Here is a 14,464-nt window from a genome sequence, read left to right as displayed (position 1 = left end):
CATATCAATTAAATACAGTGTATGGAATGTATTGGAATCCTTGTTTTAAAATGTACCCAGGATTTGTTTTAATCAATTATGGTACAACATGCAGATACAGAAATGATTGTCATGAAGGAAGAAGTTTAGACTCAAAGATCTCTAAAAACAGGAGGCAACAGCATGCCCACAGGGCCACATGGGGAAATACACAGTTATGTTGGAAGGCAGAAGTGGGGAAAGGGCAGAGCATGGCACAGAGCCTTTGCTGAGGTTTTCTCCAAAGAATGGGTGACACTGGGTAAGTACACTGAGGAAGTTTGGGAATGGAATGGATAGTGGGTTTTTTTTAAATATTTCTTTTATTTTTTTTTAAGTTTATTTATTTTGAGAGAGTGTGTGTGTGCAGGAGGGAGAGAGGGAGAATCCTAAGCTGGCTCCACAATATTAGTGTGAGGAGCCTGATGGCAGGGCTCGAACTCATGAACCTGTGAGATCATGACCTGAGCCAAAATCAAGAGTCAGATGCTTCACAGACTGAACCATCCAGGTGCCCCTGGATAGTCTTAATAATTTCGGAGGTTCTGAGGTATATGAGTGGTCCCTAGTTGTCTGGTACCTGGCCCTGGGGTGATTTGTGCAGGAGGAATATTGGCTTGGTGTGTGAGAGTTTGATGAAACAGTTGGGGCTTTGGCTTGGTGGGTTTGATCAAAAGAGTTGTTTGCTATCTCTAGGAATTTGCTACCCCTGGGAAGGGCAGTCTCTCCAGGACCAAGTCTCCAAATGCCAGAGCATAATTACAGAAAATAAAATACATTAAATACAATCCTGATTTGGACAAATGAAAACATTGTTTACATTGTTTTGAAAATGTAAATCTAAGTGGATATTAAGTTATATTAAGCAATTATTCATTTTTTAGGCATGATGATGGCATCATCACCAATTATTATGTGTAAGTCCTTATACATTAGAGATTCATACTGAAGTATTCAAGGGTGAAATCACATCATGTCTATGCCTTGCTTTAAAATACTTCAGGAAAAGGGTGCCTTGATGGCTTAGTCAGATGTCTCTTGAGTTTGACTTGAGCCTGCTTAGGATTCTGTCCCTCCACCCCTGCTCACTCACTCTCATAAATAAATAACTAAATAAGTAAATGGAGGGAGGGAGGGTGGCAGGAACAGATGAAATAAGATGGGCAACTGCTAAATGTTGAAGCTGGATAATGGGTACATTGAGTCATTGTGCTATTCTTAACTACCTTTGCATATATTTGAAAATATCCATAATAAAGCTTTCCCTAAGTAGAAAATCAAATCTGAAATTTTAGACCACTTAGTGATAAATGATAATGATGCCTACAAATAAAAGTTTGTGGGAAATCACCAAAAGCCTACTTGTTAAGAAATAACCTTAATGCATTTAGAAAACTTGGACTGAGGGAACCCTCTTGCACTGTTGGTGGGAATGCAAACTGGTGCAGCCACTCTGGAAAACAGTGTGGAGGTTCCTCAAAACATTAAAAATAGACCTATCCTATGACCCAGCAGTAGCACTGCTAGGAATTTACCCAAGGGATACAGGAGTACTGATGCACAGGGGCACTTGTACCCCAATGTTCATAGCAGCACTCTCAACAATAGCCAAATGATGGAAAGAGCCTAAATATCCATCAACTGATGAATGGATAAAGAAATTGTGGTTTATATACACAATGGAGTACTACGTGGCAATGAGAAAGAATGAAATATGGCCCTTTGTAGCAACGTGGATGGAACTGGAGAGTGTGACGCTAAGTGAAATAAGCCATACAGAGAAAGACAGATGCCATATGTTTTCACTCTTATGTGGATCCTGAGAAACTTAACAGAAACTTAACAGGGGAAGGAAAAAAAAAAAAAAGAGGTTAGAGTGGGAGAGAGCCAAAGCATAAGAGACTCTTAAAAACTGAGAACAGGGGTGCCTGGGTGGCTCACTCGGTTAAGCGTCCAACTTCGGCTCAGGTCATGATCTCATGGTCCATGAGTTCGAGCCCCGCGTCGGGCTCTGTGCTGACAGCTCCGAGTCTGGAGCCCGCTTCAGATTCTGTGTGTCTCCCTCTCTCTCTGCTCCTCCCCCGTCCATGCTCTGTCTCTCTGTCTCAAAAATAAACATTAAAAAAACAAACAAACAAACAAAAAAAAACAACTGAGGGTTGATGGGGGGTGGGAGGGAGGGGAGGGTAGGTGATGGGTATTGAAGAGGGCATCTTTTGGGATGAGCACTGGGTGTTGTATGGAAACCAATTTGACAATAAATTTCATATATTAAAAAAAAAAAGAAAAAGAAAACTTGGACTGAGGAACTAGTGTTTGTCTTCTTTACCATTCTGTCCCCACACTTATAGTACCTGTTGTATAACAGGCAGTTGATTTTTGTTTACTTATTTTTTTTAAATTTTTTTTCAACGTTTATTTATTTTTGGGACAGAGAGAGACAGAGCATGAACGGGGGAGGGGCAGAGAGAGAGGGAGACACAGAATCGGAAACAGGCTCCAGGCTCCGAGCCATCAGCCCAGAGCCCGACGCGGGGCTCAAACTCACGGACCGCGAGATCGTGACCTGGCTGAAGTCGGACACTTAACCGACTGCGCCACCCAGGTGCCCCTGTTTACTTATTTTTGAGAGAGCGGGGAGAGGGGCAGTGGGAGAGAGAGAGAATCCCAAGCAGGCTGCACAGTGTCAGTGCAGAGCCCCATGTGGAGCTTGAACTCACAACCCGTGAGATCATGAGACGGATGCTTATTAACCAACTGAGCCACCTAGGTGCCCCTAACAGATAGTTGATTTTTAAAATTGGGGGGAAAAACACATTAGCTTGAACCATAAAATAGTTTTTTAATAATTTTTTTTTAAAACTAAGTACCACAAAGTAATTCATACACTAAAGTAGAAATTAATGAAATAGCTAATAAAATCCTTACCCAGGGATGTTCTCTTTGAAAAGGCCATTAATACAGAATTGGCAGTTATTGAGGAAAAAAAGACTCCGTTTCAACTTTATATATGAGAAAGGTTAAACAGCTATATATATCAAGGAGAATTAAAAATTTTAAACTTATATGTGTTACCATATACATATATTTCAATATCTATAAAAATACAGAGAATGAATTATCTGGAGAAAACTAAATCATCAAAGTTGACTCAAAATACTATAGAAAACCTGAACAGATATATAAGCAAAGAAAAATATTGTAGTTATGATTGTTTTAAAAAACTAGAATCAACAGTTTTGCAGGCAATAAAAAGTTTTAAAGAATAGAGAGCCTCTAACAAAATTTTGCTAGATCATTCTATAAGGCTAACATCCCAATAATAAAATGCGAATAGCCCCTAGAAAGCAAAATCTGGACCAGTATCACTTAAGATACATACAAACATCCCAAATAAAGTTCACCGAACTTAATGGTCTGTTAAAACAATTATAGGAGCACCTGGGTGGCTTAGTCAGTTAGGCGTCCGACTTCAGCTCAGGTCATGATCACACAGTTTGTGAGTTCAAGCCCCGCGTCGGGCTTTGCTGACAGCTCAGAGCCTGGAGCCTGCTTCAGATTCTCTGTCTCCCTCTCTCTCTTCCCCTCCCCTGCTCGCACTCTGTCTCTCTCTCTCTCAAAAATAAAAAAAATAAACTTTTTTTTAATTAAAAAAATTATAAAACATAAAACAATTTACCAGGAATATCCAGGGACCTGACCTGTTGTGATTTAATTAAGTATCCAGATTTTAGGTTTCTAACTTGAGCAATGTAACAATATTGGAAAAAATGGCATTATTTACCTCAATATCTTTTAGGTTGTTTCTCATATTCTAATTCATCTTAGCTTCATCAGCTTTAAAAAAGGAGTGAACAGGGGCGCCTGGGTGGCGCAGTCGGTTAAGCATCCGACTTCAGCCAGGTCACGATCTCGCGGTCCGTGAGTTCGAGCCCCGCATCGGGCTCTGGGCTGATGGCTCGGAGCCTGGAGCCTGTTTCAGATTCTGTGTCTCCCTCTCTCTCTGCCCCTCCCCCGTTCATGCTCTGTCTCTCTCTGTCCCAAAAATAAATAAAACGTTGAAAAAAAAATTTTTTTTTAAAAAAATAAAAAAAAATAAAAAAGGAGTGAACAACAGATATGAAAAATGAGGATTCAACACAAAAATTATTACCTTCCACAAAACAAAAATGAATATTATTACACTTTATTTTCTACCAAACCTCTGTAATGTCACTATAGTTATACATTAAGACTTGTACTTCCCGGTCCATTTTGTTCAGATTGGGCAGATATCATTAGATAATTACTCACCTAGAATAGACCCACTCATGATTTCAAACAATACACACAATATTTTAACACAAAAAGTATTTTAAGTGCTATAACAAAATTAGTTTTTGCTAATGGGTCAGTATGTTTCTCCTGCCTGGTATCGTTTTCATGCTAACAGAGTCTTCTGGAGACTGTACTTAACTCAAAATTTCTGAAAGTATGTTCCACGAAACACTAGTACTTTAATGATAATGGGAAAATTACTGTATAGCCAAACAAGGCTGGGAACTCTGTATACTATATTTCTTGAGGGGGGAAAAAATTCACATTAAGTGCCTAACAAAAGACTATCCAAAAAAGTTTCATTTTATCTGACCAGTGTATCTCAGACTTTACTATACAGAACTCCCATTCCGAATACCTACTGCGGATGTAATTCCACTTTGGCAGATGCTGCTATAACCAGAAGGAGTGGCTCAAGGATGGAAATGTCAGCATTATGACAGGTGTACAGTTATCTGTTTGGCAAGGAAAGCAATTCAAATTATGTTATCCAGTCAGCTGCTCGCTCTTTTTTTTTTAATTTAAAATGATACTTTTCAATAGAATAGAAAATCCTTCCCCCTATTCTTTCTATAAATATATGTATAGACTATAATTTCTTGCTGAAAAATCCTACTGACTTACCTGTGTGTTTCTTGCTATCCATAAACAAGAATTTCTCTGAGGTATTTATCAAAAAGTGGGACTGCTCAGTCAAAGGTTATATTCATTTTCAACTTCACTAGATAGTGCCATAGAAGTGGAGAACATGGGAAGGGGCAAGTGGGTGTCTCAGTTGGTTGAGTGTCTGACTTCAGCTCAGGTCATGATCTTGCGGTGCATGAGTTCCAGCCCCATGTCGGGCTCTGTGCTGACAGCTCAGAGCCTGGAGCCTGCTTCAGATTCTGTGTCTCCCTGTCTCTCTGCCCCTCCCCTACTCATGCTCTCTCTCTCTCAAAAACATTAAAAAACATTGCTTTAAAGAAGTGGAGAACATGGGACACCTGAGTGGCTCAGTGGGTTGAGCATCTGACTCGATTTCGGCTCAGGTTATGATTCCAGGGTTGTGGGATTGAGCCCCATGTCAGGCTCCATCTGCTTAAGATTCTCTCCCTCTGCCCCTCTCCCCTGTTCACGCATGCTCTCTCTCTCTCTCTCTCTTTCTAAAAAAAAGAAGTGAGAACATCATTGTCTTGCCAATTTACAACCCCTTCACCCAATAAAGTATTATTTCTTTGTAATCCTACTTCTGGTATGTGCTTTATAGTGAGTTGAGCATCTTTTCACATCTGTTTATTGTTAAACATTATAACTTACCAATTCATGCCATGTTCCTTTGTTAAAAAAATATAAAAGAATTGTGGGATTCTTAAAAATAATATTCTAGATAATAATCCTTTACCTAGTATTATAAATAACGAACCTTAGCCTCCCCAGATTGTGGCTGTATGTGTATTTATGGTGATACTATCATATTAAAATTAAAAAAATTTAAATGTGAATGCAATCATAGCTTTCATTATTACCCAATAATCTTAATTTTTTACAAGACCCTTGGTTTTCTAGGCTATCAGTTATGTCAACTGCAAATAGATATAATTTTGGATTTTTTCTGAATATTTATAGCGATTATTTTATTAATCTAATAGAAAGAATCTCCAAAATAGGATTTAGGATTAGTGGTGATAGGGACATAGTTGTTTTCACCTATTTAATGGAAATCTCTTAGTATAATGTTTGTTTTAGTTTGGAGGTAAACAGACTTTGTTGTGGCTCAATTGTTTCCTTCAGTTCCTTATTAAGTTCTTTATTAGAAATGCCTGCTGAGAGGGGTGCCTTGGTGGCTCAGTCAGTTGAGCGTCCAACTTTGGCTCAGGTCATGATCTCACAGTTCGTGGGTTTGAGCCCCACATTGGGCTCTGTGCTGACAGCTCAGATCCTGCAGCCTGCCTTGGATTCTATGTCTCCCTCTCTCTCTGCCCCTCCTCCACTCATGCTTTCTCTCTCTCTCTCTCTCTCTCTCTCTCTCAAAAAATAAAGATTAAAAAAAAATTTTTTTTTAAATAAGTGGAGAACATGGAACAACTGAGTGGCTCAGTAGGTTGAGTGTCTGGTTCTTGATTTCGGCTCAAGTCATGATCTCACGGTTCGTGAGTTCAAGCCCCACAAAGAGCTCTGCGCTGCTTGGAATTCTCTCCTCTCTCTCTCCCCCTCCCCTACTCGCTGTCTCTCAAAATAAATAAAAAAACATTTTTAAAAAGTTTAGAAATGCCTGCTGAATATTATCAGATGCTATTTTGACACATTGATATAATATTTTTGTCCTTGAATTTGTTAATGTGAAAGTAGTACTTTGGTCATTAAGGCAGTATGGTTTTGGCACAAGAATGAACAAACAGACCAATGGAACAAAATAAATGGCCTTGAAATACACCTACATATATGTGGTCATCTGATTTACGACAAAGGTTCCTCTGCATTATGGTTGGGACATAGTGGTCTTTTCAATAAGTAGCACTGGGTCAACTGCATAGCTATATTGATAAAAAATGAATCTTGGCCCTTACATCATACTACAAACATAAATTCCAGATACATTAGTGACCTAATTGTAAAAGGTAAAGCAAAAGAAATATATCTTTCTGGGCTTGAGGTAGCAAAGCTTTCTTTTTTTTTTTTTTTTTAATTTAAATTCTAGTCAGTTAACATACAGTGCAATATTGGCTTCAGGAGTAGAATTGAGTAGAACTGAGTAATTGGTGAATTACTCAGTTCACCAGGGCTCATCACAACTAGTGTCCTCCTTATTATCCATCACCCATCTAGCCCATCCCCTACCCACCTTCCTCCATCAAACCCTCAGTTTGTTCTCTGTCATTAAGAGTCTCCTGTGGTTTGTTCCCCTATCTTTCTCTTTTTTCTTCTTTTCCCCTTTTCATACGTTCATCTGTTTCGCTTCTTAAATTCCACATATGAATGAAATCATATGGTATTTGTCTTTTTCTGACTGACTTATTTCTCTTGGCATAATATACTCTAGCTCCATCCACATTGTTGCAATGGCAAGATTTCATTCTTGTTGATGACTGAGTAATATTCCATCGCATATAAATACCACATCTTCCTCATCCATTCATCAGTCAATGGGCATTTAGGCTCTCTCCATAATTTGGCTATTGTTGATAATGCTGAGATAGCAAAGAGTTCTTAAACAGAATACAAAAAGCATTAACCATATGGGGAAAAATGATAAATTTTACTGTATTAAATTTAAGATCTATTTCATCAAAAAACACAATTAAGAAAGTGAAAAAATCACAGAGAATATATTATATATATGTATACATATAATATACAATATAGTATATGTTAATATATGTTAATATGAATATATACATTTATGTAATAAATGTAAAATATTTAATCATATATAGACAAAATGTTAATAAAATATTAAATAAATATATATATAATATATTTGACTGACTCATCCACAATATATAAAGAATCCCTATAGATCAATAAATGACAGAAAATAAAATAGTAAATGGGAAAAAAAACTCATATAAGCACTTCAAAAAAAGTGTGTATCCAAATGGCCAATAAAGATATCAAAAGTTGCTCAAGTTCATTATTAAGAAAGTGGAAAAATTAAAACCACAATGTGATAAGTATACACCCTCCAGAATAGCTAAATGGAAAAAATATGTACGTAGTGCTTGTGCATAATGCCACAGAGTGCTCAAGCCTTTGACAATATGCTAGTGGATACTGAAGACAAGATCCCCAATCTTCAGGAAAATCTGGGAAGCAGACAACCAGTAAGTACCTAACTAAGAAAACTTCAGATTCTGATAAGGGCCATGAAGAGAAAAGATATTGGGAAGGAGAATTACTAGAGGGAGACAATTCAGTTGGTCATTTCATCTGACGTATATACAGTATCCTTAGTGGTAGCAGTACAGATTTTATGCAAGAATAGCCAGGTTAAGACTGAGAAAGAAAAGCTACCAAGGTGTCCTAGTCCTACCAGATATTTAAAAGTACTAAAAAGTCCCTAAATAATCAAAATGATGTGGTACTCATGCAGGAACAGATCAGTGGAATAGAACAGAAAGTCTATAAGGGACCCAAAAATATAGGAAATTTTAATACATGAAGGTATGAGGAAGTAACACTTCTCTAAGTATACCTTTCTGTATATTTTTCACTTTGGGAACCATGTTAATGTTATATATGTTTACATAAAGAGAAGAAAGACCCTACATTGGAATATAAGCAGAAACAAATATTTCCCCACACTACAGGGGAAAAAGCTAACCCAAGAAACTTTTTTTAAAGCTTTATTTTTTAATGTTTATTTTTGAGAGAGAGAACATGAGCAGGGGGAGGAATAGAAAAGGGGGGAGGACAGAGGATCCAAAGCGGGCTTTGCGCTGACAGCGGCGAGCCTCATGCAGGGCTCAAACTCATGAATTGAGATCATGACGTGAGCCAAAGTCTGACACTCAACCGAGCCACCCAGGTGCCCAAAGCAGCTTTTTTAAACTTTTTTTTTTTTCATTTATTTATTTTTGGGACAGAGAGAGACAGAGCATGAACGGGGGAGGGGCAGAGAGAGAGGGAGACACAGAATTGGAAACAGGCTCCAGGCTCTGAGCCATCAGCCCAGAGCCCGACGCGGGGCTCGAACTCACGGACCGCGAGATCGTGACCTGGCTGAAGTCGGACGCTTAACCGACTGCGCCACCCAGGCGCCCCCAAAGCAGCTTTTTAAAAAAGTAAGCTCTTTTTTTTAAAAGTAAGCCCCAACATGGGGCTTGAACTAATGACCCCAAGATCAAGAGCCACATGCTCTACCAAATGAGCCAGTCAGGTGCTCCCAACCCAAGCAATTTTTGAACGACAACTTGACCCTATTCACTCAGCCCAAAACAGAAACAAAACAAAACAAAAAACAACCATAAACAAATAACTAGCTAGTAGGATTGATTTGCACAATGATATAGATTAGCAATTCTGAAACTACTACTTCATATATTCTAGAATCAAGCAAAAAAGTAAATATATTATGGGATTAAGCTAATATAACGGGAGAAAAGCTTATCACTGCTGGAGAAGGTAATTGCAATATGGAGAGAAGGAGGCTAGATGAACCCTGTGGTGTTGGGTTGAAATTGGAGGTATCACTATAAAGTCATATTTTTGTGCATTTTTTAAGTAATCCCTACACCCAAGATGGGACTCCAACTTACCACCCCAAGATCAATGTAGAGTCAGATGCTCTACCAACTGAGCCAGCCAGGTTGCCCCCATGATATTTTTAAATAGATAAATATAGAAATACATATAGAGGTGTGTGTGTGTGTGTGTGTGTGTGTGTGTGTGTGTGTGTGTGTGTGTATGTTTTCTAGCAGAGAGGACAAAAAAGAAATGACATCCCAGTACCAGTGAGAATATCCACCACCCAGATCCAAGGAACTTGGAGAAATAGCATATACAAGCACTGAGCAGAGAAAACACAAGACGGTTTTGGAACATTGTGTGGAGGCAGAAAGTAGGGAAGTGCTCCAAAAGTGATTGCAATGTCAAAAGATCACAGTGGCAGTCTGAAGGAGTTCCCACTGGCCAAATATGGGATAATCTGAGTATAACAATATGTCATAATAGTAACAGATTAAGTAAAACCATTTAATAACCCAGTGGCTGAAATAGGAACCCATGAAACATGATTTATAGTAGAACACCAAATTACTAATGTGGAAGGAATGGCGGAATTAGATTATCACCAATAATCAACCATCACAATAATAATTGATCTGGTAAGAATCATCAATGGATGCTAAAAGTAGCAGGTGAAAGTCTGATGAAAAACAGATGTTTACAGCATCTTAAAAACATCTCTCCACAGGTGTTCCTGGGTGGCTCAGTCTGTTCAGTATCCAACTGTGACTCAGGTCATGATCTCATGTTTGTGGGTTCAAGCCCCATGTTGGGCTCCATGCTGATAGCTTGCTCAGAGCCTGGAGCCTGCCTTGGATTCTGTATCTCCTTCTTTTCCTGCCCCTGCCCCCTCTCTGTCTCTCAAAAATAAATAAATGTTAAAAAACTGTCTTTCTTAGAGATTCTAAAAGATTTGTTCATTTTGTTTTGTTTTTGTTTTTTTTTTAATTTTTTTTTCAACATTTTTATTTATTTTTGGGACAGAGAGAGACAGAGCATGAACGGGGGAGGGGAAGAGAGAGAGGGAGACACAGAATCGGAAACAGGCTCCAGGCTCCAAGCCATCCGCCCAGAGCCCGACGCGGGGCTCGAACTCCCGGACTGCGAGATCGTGACCTGGCTGAAGTCGGACGCTTAACCGACTGCGCCACCCAGGCGCCCCAAGATTTGTTCATTTTGAGTCAACAACTGGAACCTCAGCAGAAAATCAGTATGTATAAAATAGAACTGAAAATGCAAGTTTTATAACTGAAAAAAACTGAAATGAAAATTTCACTGAATAAGCATAAGAACAGATGGAAGGCATCAGAAGAAACAGTCAGTGATCACCATGATAGGTCAATAATAATCCAATCTGAAATACAAAAAAGTAAAAACATTGAAAAAATACAGAGGTACCTATGGAACAATACTCATAACTAGAGTTCTAGAATGAGAGTACTGACAGTGTGGTAGAACAAAACTATGACCAAAACCACCAAAATTCAATAAATAGAAAATCTTATAATCAGACAGAGAAAAATAATACATAAAATATTGGGGACCAAAAACATGAATAATGCTGACTTAATTAGAAACAATAGTAGCCAGCAATCCCTATCAAAATAACACCAGCATTCTTCGCTGAGTTAGAAGAAACAATCCTAAAATATGTATGGAACCACAAAAGACCATGAGTAGCCAAAGCAATCCTGAAAAAGAAAACCAAAGCTGGAGGAATCACAATTCTGGACTTCAGGCTGTATTACAAAGCTGTAATCATCAAGACATTATGGTACTGGCACAAGAACAGACATATAGATCAAAGAAACAAAATAGAGAACCCAGAAATGGACTCAGAAATGTATGGTCAACTAATCTGCGACAAAGCAGGAAAGAATATCCAATGGAAAAAGACAGTCTCTTTCACAAATGGTGTTTGGAAAACTGGACAGTGAGATGCAGAAGAATGAACCTGGGCCACTTTCTTACACCATACGCAAAAATAAACTCAAAATGGATAAAAGACCTAAACATACGACGGGAAGCCATTAAAATCCTAGAGGAGAGGGGCACGTGCGTGGCTCAGTCAGTTAAGTATCTGACTTTGCCTCAGGTCATGATCTCATATTTCGTGGGTTGGAGCTGACAGCTCAGAGCCTGGAGCCTGCTTTGGATTCTGTGTCTCCCTCTCTCTCTGCCCCTCCCCTGCTTGCACTTTGTCTCTCTCTCTCTCTCAAAAATAAATAAACATTAAAAAAAATTTTTTTTAAATCCTAGAGGAGAAAATAGGCAACAACCTCCTTGATCTTGGCTGCAGCAACTTCTTACTTGACATGTCTCCAGAGGCAAGGGAAACAGAAGCAAAAATGAACTACTGAGACTTCATCAAAATAAAAATCTTCTGCACAGTGAAGGAAACAATCAGCAAAACTAAAAGGCAAACAACAGAATGGGAGAAGATATTTGCAAAGGACATATTAGATATAGGGTTAGTATCCAAAATCTATAAAGAACATATCACACTCAACACCCAAAAAACAAATAATCCAGTGAAGAAATGGGCAAAAGACATGAATAGACACTTTTCCAAAGAAGACATCCAGATGGCTAACAGACACAAGAAAAAATGCTCAACATCACTCATCATCAGAGAAATACTAATGAAAACCACAATGAGATACCACCGCACACTTGTCAGAATGGCTAACATTAACAACTCAGGCAACAACAGATGTTGGCAAGGATGTGGAGAAAAAAGGAATCCTTTTGCATTGCTGGTAGGAATGCAAACTGGTGCATCCACTTTGGAAAAAAGTATGCAGGTTCCTCAAAAATTTAAAAATAGAACTACCCTATGACCCAGCAATTGCACTACTAAGTATTTTAGGTATTTATCCAAAGGATACATAAATGCTGATTTGAAGGGGCACATGGCACCCCAATGTTTATAGAAGCACTATTGACAATAGCCAAAGTATGGAAAGAGCCCAAATATCCATTGACTGATGAATGGATAAAGAAGATGTGGTGTGTATGCGTGTGTGCGTGCGTGCGTGCGTGTGTGTGTGTGTGTATATATATGTGTAATGGAATATTACTCTGCTATCAAAAAGAATGAAATCTTGCCATTTGCAACAATGTGGCTGGAACTAGAGTGTATTATGTTGAGCAAAATAAGTCAGTCAGAGAAAGACAAATACCATATGATTTCACTCATATGTGGAATTTAAGACAAAAACAAATGAAGATAAGGGAAAGGAAACAAAAATAATATAAAAACAGAGGGGGAGACAAACCATAAGATACTCTTAAATACAGAGAACAAACAGGGTTGCTGACAGGATGTTGGGTTGGGTAAAGGCTAAAGAGGTGAGGGACATTAAGGAGGACACTTGTTGGGATGTACACTGGGTGTTATATGTAAGTCATGAATCATTACACTCTATTCCTGAAATTAAAAAATAAAATAAAATTCTGATAATGTAAAAAAAAGATGAAACAATAGTAGCCAAAAGACAATAGAATAACATCTGGAAAAACTAAAGAAAAACAGGTCAACTCAGAATTCTATTTCCAGAGAAAATATGCTTTTATAATGAAGATGAAATAAAGACATTTTCAGATAAATGAATATTTAGATTTTAACTAGCAGAACTCCAGTTCTGGTAAAGGAAACTCTTCAGGTTAAAGAGAACTGACTTCAGATGAAAATACAGTCTCAACAGGAAGGAAGAACATCAGATATAGTCAATATGTTGATAAATATAACATATGCTTCCTTCTTTATAAGTTATTAAAATATATAACTGTTTAAACCAAAATAATGGAATGTATGTAGCTGAAATATGTATGCCAACAGTAGGACAAAGAATAAGAAGTATAAATGAAATGATATTGTTTACAAGGTTCTCATATTTTACATGGAGTGGTACAATATTAATTCTAGGTAAACTATGTTTAAATAAGAATGCATATTTTAATCCCTAGAGCAACCTCTAACAAGATGCATAAAGGTATAGCTGAGTGCCAACAGAAGAATTCAAATCTATCAGAAAAAATGATCAATTCTCCAAAAAAGACAGGAAAGTAGTTAATAAAAAAATGTGGTAAATAGGTATCAACCAAATAGTAAACATAAATCCAACCAAGTTAATAATAACATAAATATAAATGGACTAAGTATTTCAATGAAAATCCAAGAGACTGTCATACTGGGTAACAAATGTAAAACCCAAATTACATGATATCTATCAGAAATGTATATTAAGTATAAAATCACAGGTAGGTTCAAGAAAAAAATGGAAAAAGATATATTAGGCAAACAGTAAGCATAAGAAAACTATAGTGACTGTACTGATACTAGACAAAATAGACGTTAAGACAAGAGATACAGAGAGACACCTAGGTGGCTCAGTCAGTACAATGTCTGACTGAGGCTCAGGTCATGATCTCACAGTTTCTGGGTTTAAGACCTGCGCCGGGCTCTGTGCTGACAGCTCAGGGCCTGGAGCCTGCTTCAGATTCTGTGTCTCCCTCTGTCTGATCCTCCCGCCGCTCATGCTATGTCTCTCAAAAAGGAATAAACGTTAAAAAAAATTTTTTTAAAGACAAGAGACATAGAGAAATATTTCATAATAGAAGGGTCAATTCATTGGGAACACACACAATCATAAATGTGTATACACTATTTAACAGGCTTAAAAATACATGATAAAAACTGAATGAACTAAAGGGAGAAATAGAATTTGTATTTTCATGTATCTTCTACTTCACATATATTTTCCTATTTGCAAAGTGGGACTTAATAAGATTGGCCTTGACATTGTGAAATAATTTGTAAAGTCTTATATTCTTTTTTTTTTTTAACATTTATTTATTTTTGAGAGAGACAGAGAGCACGAGCGGGAGAGACAGAGAAGAGAGGGAGACACAGAATCAGAAGCAG

At 37.8% G+C, this 14,464-nt stretch overlaps 2 protein-coding genes across 2 annotated transcripts in view; one reads left to right on the top strand and one right to left on the bottom strand.

The window, feature by feature from the left end:
* LOC124511173 (zinc finger protein 568) overlaps positions 1-14,464 on the bottom strand; it is a 389,983-nt gene that overhangs the window by 248,224 nt on the left and 127,295 nt on the right. The gene's annotated exons all lie outside the window — the stretch shown is intronic.
* Positions 1-14,464, top strand: part of LOC124511638 (uncharacterized) — a 64,097-nt gene that overhangs the window by 24,437 nt on the left and 25,196 nt on the right. Inside the window, exon 6 of the mRNA XM_047079038.1 lies at positions 8,052-8,135. Coding sequence (XP_046934994.1) covers positions 8,052-8,135 — 84 coding nt within the window. The remainder of the gene's footprint in view (positions 1-8,051; positions 8,136-14,464) is intronic.

This window comes from Lynx rufus, unplaced genomic scaffold (genome assembly GCF_022079265.1).
Source record: "Lynx rufus isolate CCGP_SWC_20201006 ecotype Redwood Valley unplaced genomic scaffold, mLynRuf1.p SCAF_16, whole genome shotgun sequence".
In the NCBI taxonomy this organism is placed as follows: Eukaryota; Metazoa; Chordata; class Mammalia; order Carnivora; family Felidae; genus Lynx; species Lynx rufus.
The sequence above is the reverse complement of the archived record's forward strand: the minus strand, read 5'-3'. Positions and strand labels throughout refer to the sequence as shown.